At 38.1% G+C, this 7,097-nt stretch overlaps 2 protein-coding genes across 2 annotated transcripts; one reads left to right on the top strand and one right to left on the bottom strand.

Moving 5' to 3' along the window:
* Nucleotides 1-28: 28 nt before the first annotated feature.
* Nucleotides 29-4,213, top strand: LOC108812924 (kinesin-like protein KIN-7A). The gene is made up of 13 exons (XM_018585322.2): nt 29-192; nt 387-583; nt 667-756; nt 844-944; nt 1,025-1,141; nt 1,216-1,297; nt 1,370-1,437; nt 1,528-1,587; nt 1,687-1,811; nt 1,912-2,110; nt 2,198-2,308; nt 2,392-3,674; nt 3,748-4,213. The coding sequence occupies exons 2-13, from the start codon at nt 397-399 to the stop codon at nt 4,070-4,072; spliced, it is 2,748 nt and encodes a 915-aa protein (XP_018440824.1). The 5' UTR covers nt 29-192; nt 387-396; the 3' UTR covers nt 4,073-4,213.
* A 271-nt stretch (nt 4,214-4,484) lies between these two features.
* LOC108812925 (mitochondrial import inner membrane translocase subunit TIM22-4) lies at nt 4,485-5,871 on the bottom strand. Its single transcript, XM_018585323.2, has 4 exons — nt 5,602-5,871; nt 5,013-5,203; nt 4,862-4,934; nt 4,485-4,742 (listed from the first exon to the last, which is right to left on the bottom strand). Exons 1-4 carry the CDS (start codon nt 5,756-5,758, stop codon nt 4,657-4,659), a joined length of 507 nt encoding a protein of 168 aa, XP_018440825.1. The 5' UTR covers nt 5,759-5,871; the 3' UTR covers nt 4,485-4,656.
* Between the last annotated feature and the right edge of the window lie 1,226 nt (nt 5,872-7,097).

The raw sequence follows: 7,097 nt of genomic DNA, 5'->3' as shown, positions 1-7,097 counted from the left end.
ATCTCTCTCTCTCTCTCTCACAGCACCTCCGTAAAGACAAAAAAAGAACAAGCCCAAAACACGTTCATCTTCTTCTTCACCATTTAGACGAGACTAGAAATCTCTCTCACTATTGTTTTATTCTTTTCTACCAGCGATTATATATTACTTGCTACCTGGATCTCCGATTTGGCTTCAGTTTTCTCTCTCTCTGTAAGTGTTTAATCAACTCTGTTCAGTGAGCAAACCTAAGATTACCCTTTCATGGATTATTACATTTGGATCATCAGTTGATGTTTCCTTATATATGATGATGAGTCTTTCCTTCCATACATCTCTGAGTTTAAACCCTACATTTTATTTGATTTTATTTTAAAAGCTTAATTGAGATGATGAAACATTTGTAGGGAGGTGACAATGAGAACTCCAGGTGAAAGCTCAAGATCGAGGGAGGAGAAGATTGTTGTTACTGTGAGATTAAGACCACTGAACAAGAAGGAACTCTTAGCTAAAGACCAAGTTTCTTGGCAATGCGTTGATAGTCACACCATTGTCTCTAAACCTCAAGAACGTTCTCATCACCGCCAGTCCTCTTTTACATTCGGTAATAATTAAAATTCCATATCTTTTGTCTTTTCTTTTTTTTTTTTGTTCTGTTCCTAGCCTAAATGCACCCTTTTGTTTCAGATAAAGTGTTTGGACCAGAGAGTTTCACTGAAGATGTGTATGAAGATGGTGTTAAGAATGTTGCCTTGTCTGCTTTGATGGGCATTAACGGTATCTGCTCTATCTCTGTGATTAACAATTTGGCTTCTTTTTCTTTTTTTACTTGGATATTTATGAAAGATGAGTTTAATGTTTCAGCAACAATATTTGCTTATGGACAAACGAGCAGTGGGAAGACATATACCATGAGAGGAGTAACGGAGAAAGCTGTCAATGATATTTACAATCACATTACTAAGGTAAAGCATTGCTATGATCAGATTTGTAAATCAATGTTTTTTTTACATGTCAATGCCCCAATATCATTTCTGTTTCACAGACCCCTGAAAGAGATTTCACAATCAAGATTTCTGGTCTGGAAATATATAATGAAAATGTGAGGGATCTTCTCAATTCAGAGTCTGGTCGTGCCCTTAAACTCCTTGATGACCCTGAGGTACCACTTATTTGCATTTTCTTGCTGATGCTGAATGCATACTGAAAACCTGATGATCCGCATGGCAATTGCAGAAAGGGACTGTGGTTGAAAAACTGGTGGAAGAAACTGCTAATAACGATCATCATTTGAGGCATCTGATTAGCATCTGTGAAGGTAACTTGAACTTGTTGCATCGTTCTTGGTTTCTTGTATTCATTTTTGACTGGTGTATCTATTTTCTGATAGCTCAAAGGCAAGTTGGAGAAACTGCTTTGAATGATACAAGCTCACGGTCACACCAAATAATCAGACTGGTAAACGTTATTGATTCTCATTATTTCTCTGGAACCAAAATTACATATCTCCTGCAGTATGCTGATAAAATTTTCTTGATGGCAAAACAGACGATACAAAGTACTCACCGCGAAAATTCAGATTGTGTGAGGTCATACATGGCTAGTTTGGTAAAAGAATAGTTCCCTCTTTGTTGACTTTTTCCTTTTGCAAAATGTTTAACTAGAGTTTTGTGGATGTAATTAATGTTTGTGTGAAATGCTATGCAGAACTTTGTGGACTTAGCAGGAAGTGAAAGAGCGTCACAGTCGCAGGCAGATGGAACGAGACTCAGGGAAGGTTGCCATATTAATCTAAGTCTCATGACCCTTACAACTGTCATAAGGAAACTAAGGTAAATTTAGGTCCTTACATATCTCTTGAGAGTGACTCTGAAATCACAAACTTTTTGCTAACTAATAAATTTATATCATCAATTTGCAAACTCTCCAAAGTGTGGGGAAAAGAAGTGGCCACATACCTTACAGAGACTCCAAGCTCACTCGGATATTACAACATTCACTCGGTGGAAATGCTCGAACAGCCATTATATGTACGTTGAGTCCAGCTTCCACTCATGCTGAACAGTCGAGAAATACTCTATACTTTGCTAACCGAGCAAAGGAAGTTACAAACAATGCTCAAGTGAATATGGTAATGATCTTTGGTTCCATGCTTTTGCTCTTACCTTGGATGAACATAAACAAAATATTTTACTTGCTCGTCTTGTAACTACTACAGGTTGTCTCTGATAAGCAACTAGTGAAACATCTTCAGAAAGAAGTGGCTAGATTGGAATCAGAGCGTCACACTCCTGATCCATCGAGAGAAAAGGATTTTAAGATCCAGAAGGTTTTCTATTTACTTCAGTTCTGTCCAAACAGCAAAAGTTTAATATATAATGAACAAAAGGATGTTTCATGATTCTTTTTTAGATGGAAATTGAAATGGAAGAGCTTAGGAGACAAAGAGATGATGCACATATCCAACTTGAGGAGTTGCGCCAAAAGCTTCAAAAGGATCAACAACAAGATAAGGTCTCTACGTCTAGCGCGGAGAACAAGACTCTAAACCGGAATGAGAGAGCAAGAAAGACAAGTATACGTCAATCTATGATACGCCAGTCATCAACAGCTCCTTTCACACTGATGCATGAGATCCGCAAACTTGAACACCTTCAAGAACAGCTTGGGGAGGAGGCAACAAAGGCTCTTGAAGTACTACAGAAGGAAGTAACTTGCCATAGACTAGGGAACCAAGATGCTGCTCAGACCATCGCTAAGCTTCAAGCAGAGATAAGGGAAATGCGTACTGTGAGATCATCATCCCCAATGCTTAATGCTGGAGATGTCATAGCTCCTAACAAGAGTTTAAGTGCCAACCTCAAGGACGAGATAACAAGGCTTCATTCACAAGGAAGCACAATCGCAAATCTAGAGGAGCAACTTGATAAGCTGGTGATGTCACTTCCAAGCAATACCAATGGTGGAGATGAAACCCTAAAGACAAAGAAGAAGAAGAAGCATCTTCCATTAACGCCGAGCAGCTTATCCAGCCGCCAGAGTTTCTTGAAGTCTCCATGCTCTCATCTTTCATCTTCGAAGCAAGTCTTGGATTGTGATGCTGAGAACAAAGCTCCCCAAGAGAACAACAACTCTGCAAGTAGAGGAACAGCTACGCCACAGAAAGGAGAAGAAAGCGGAGATGTCTCGTCAAGAGAAAGCACTCCAGGTTACAGGAGATCAAGCTCGGTGAACATGAAGAAGATGCAGCAAATGTTTCAAAACGCAGCGGAGGAGAACGTGAGAAGCATACGAGCATACGTAACCGAACTCAAAGAACGTGTGGCTAAACTGCAGTACCAGAAACAACTTCTCGTCTGTCAGGTGCTCGAGTTGGAAGCAAATGAAGGAGCTGGATACAGCGTAGAGAACGAGGAGAAGACGATAGAGGAAGACGAAGAGCAGAGTCAAGTGGCGTGGCATATAACATTCATAGAGGAGAGGCAACAGATCATAGAGCTGTGGCATGTCTGCCATGTATCCATCATCCACAGGACACAATTCTATCTGCTGTTCAAAGGTGACCAAGCAGATCAAATCTACATGGAAGTGGAGCTAAGACGGTTAACTTGGTTAGAACAACATCTAGCAGAAGTAGGTAACGCAACTCCAGCACGAACTGGCGATGAACCTGCAGTTGTATCTCTATCATCGAGGTACGTATTACACAATTTGACATTATTGATTTCATTATGTAACATTGTTTAATCAATGTGTTTGTTGATGTAGTGTAAGGGCATTGAGAAGAGAGAGGGAGTTTCTGGCGAGAAGGATAAACTCGAGACTGACGCCTGAGGAGAGAGAGGAGCTGTACATGAAGTGGGACGTGCCGCTGGAAGGGAAACAGAGGAAGCTCCAGTTCGTGAACAAGCTATGGACTGATCCTTACGACTCAAGGCACGTGCAAGAGAGTGCAGAGATAGTTGCCAAGCTTGTTGGGTTCTGTGAAAGTGGTAACATCTCTAGAGAGATGTTTGAGCTCAACTTCGCCATGCCTTCAGATAAAAGGTGGAACATTGGTTGGGACAACATCTCTAATCTTCTTCATCTATGAAGATAGTCTTTTTTTTTTCATTTGTAAAAAAGTACATAAGAGTACTACTCCTAGTTATATACCATTGTGGCTGTATTTGTAGTAGTACTATATTCCTTATCAAATTTGAGACTATAAAACTATAAAGATCAGATTCCCATTTATGCTCCTAGAGTTAGTACCACGTCCTCTTGACAGTGGCTACAAATCTCAGTTTTTAGAAATGATTTTGATGAGTCAAGGACATTGAGTCCCATTGCTGGGAGGCTCAGCTAAGTGATTCTACTTGTAATGAAGTTTTCTTCCACTGTCGCAGATTAATATTCGGCACTATGATCAGGTACACGACAAAACTGAATTCAAACTCTGAAACCTGAAACTTTTGTGTGCAAGCCAAGCCAGGACAGGCCCTTATTTTCTGAGGAACACTGAGTGGAAACAAAATCTACGATAAATAATGACAATAACTGAACAAATATTCAATCAAAACAAGCTTCAGTTTCTTCTTCTATGTTGGAAAATGTAATTCTAGTTTTCCCTCTCTCCTTGTATAAGAAACAGCTAAACAATTCGCAGCAATGGCGCTTGTTAGATATATTGTTGGTTTACGTATGCCTGTCGAAGAACTTCTCTATCAGTACAGAGAAAGTTGCAAAGCCAGCGCAGCCTATACACGCAGCTTTTGGCCCACCTGAAACAAAATCAAATTCATCAATCCCCAGAGACAGACGCAACGTATCTCTTGAAAGAGAGAGCATGTGAAATGTCAAAAGGAACAAAAGCAACTACGAGACTTCAATAAGGTATTACCTCGGGCAGACATGGAGCCACCGGTCACACATCCAGCAAAAGCAGTGTTTGTTGTGTCATGCTTCGCCCTTGCCTTCGAAAAGAAATCGACATCAAGGAGTTGAAGTAATAATGATTCAAGAGTGAGTTCACAAACAATGTGTTCGTTTACCTTCTCGATAATGCATTCAGCAGCAGAGAAAACCAAACCCATAACAGCAAAAGTCTTGCAAGAACTCCAACTCCTTTGTCCCATTTGTTTAGCAGTGAACACAAACTGCTGCCTACCAGTCATGGTATCATTCGTTATAGGATTATCCAATGCTCCCAAGAACAAACCCATCATCAGACCAAGCCCTCCTCCTAAACACAACAACTCCATAGACATTGTCAACAAAACCAAATCAATATCATTACAAATAAAATAAATCTATTACCAACGAGCAAACATTAGTAGCTTTATGTCAGAAAAATGTACAATAGATTCGATTGGATTCAACAACTAACCTAACAATAACACAAATCCGACTAAACTTCCTATTAACCAACCAGCTCAAAAACATAATCACTAGTAGAAAGTTATGCACTTTATACAAATATGTAACCAACGAAAAAAACATGAGTAGATTTATGTCATAAATGTACAATAGATTCGATTCGAGTAAAGTTGCTATTGAGTGTTCCAATAACGAGCTTAGAAACATAATCAGTAGTAGAAAGCTAAAGACTTTAGAGCAATAAAGATGGAAAAGGAGAGCGACCCATGACTCCACTAGCTACACTTTTGACGGCGCAGTTGTTCCAAACATCTTGTGCTCGGATCTCCTCGATGGTTGGCATCCGGATCGGCTCAATCTTTGTAACGCTTTCATTAGATCCCGAAGAACCAACGGCCGGTTCGGCATTTGCGTCCGCCATTTTCAGAGATATAGAGAGCAGAATCCGACAGGATTTATGTCATAAAAAGAAAAGGGAAGAAACAGATCGAGCTTTCGCGATTCGCGGGCCTTGGGAGAGACAAAACTAATCAGGGTTTAACGTACCCGTGGTCCTAGGGTTTAAGCCACAACTATGGCAGACATTACCATTTTAGGCCCATTAGTGTGAATATGGGCCTATTTTTTAATTTTGATTTATGTAGAGGATTATGCCCATAAACATATTTCTCGCTATATACGGCTTTTTTTTTTAACGTCTCAATCGATATTATCGATTAATTATGCTATTACAACGATGAAAATATTACAAAGACAATTTTACAGCCGGCAATTCTATCACCCTCTGAGAATACACGTCTGACTGCATCACTCTGAACCGTCCTATGAAATCCATGTTTGACGGTACGCAATGCACCAAACCGAAGATCTCCTGTAATTTGTTTTTCCATAATCTATATAATGTGGTATTTTCAGGGGTTTAAACCCCAGACCTCTTTGTGTAGAAGTATTAGTGAACCCTTAGTCAAACCATTTAACTAAAAGGGCTTCCACAACTATATATGGCTTTTGGTTTGTGTTTTATTTTTCTTCCTATCTATCTGGTTGTTATTTAGTTTTCTTTGTGTCTTTCTAGCTCTGAAAGGATTTTGATTATCGGCTTTTGGTTCCAAAAAGAACGTGTCCTTTATCAGTTTAAATGTGTAATTCAAATGTGTATGATTTGTATTGTAACTAATTTAGTATAGTTGTAACGTTTCAATTTATGGTATGTGTAGAATGGTTTTTAAAAAAATGATTTAACTAGTGCATTTAATATTTAGGTTATATATTTCTAAAAATTTCAAAATTAAGTCTGTTTGAATTAGAGTAATAAGACGATGAATAACATATCGAAAAATGATTTGTGATATCATACGAATAAGACCAAAATACATGAAAGAATCATATGGTGAGGTGAATATAAAACTAACCAAAAAAAACTGAATCTTTTGATAAATTAAATATTAAAATATTTTGCACGATTTATTTAAAAAAAAATGTTTTGTTTGAAGAATTTTTAAAATTTTATATTTTTACAATAAATCAAGTTATAGTAATATCTATTATAATTTGTTTCTTTTGACAAAATCTATTATTATTTATTATATACTTAAAATATACTAAAATGTTAATATTTTAATGGGGTAACACTTTTTTAATTGGCTTAAGGGGCCAACTCAGTCTGGACCAGTACTAAGTGAATGGGAGTAAAAAATCTATTAGTTACTATCGAAGCGTTATAATAATCTTCGGATGATAAAAATTATGATAAACATGTT

This window comes from Raphanus sativus, chromosome 6 (genome assembly GCF_000801105.2).
Source record: "Raphanus sativus cultivar WK10039 chromosome 6, ASM80110v3, whole genome shotgun sequence".
Taxonomy (NCBI): domain Eukaryota; kingdom Viridiplantae; phylum Streptophyta; class Magnoliopsida; order Brassicales; family Brassicaceae; genus Raphanus; species Raphanus sativus.
This window is presented reverse-complemented; position numbering and strand designations above follow the sequence as displayed.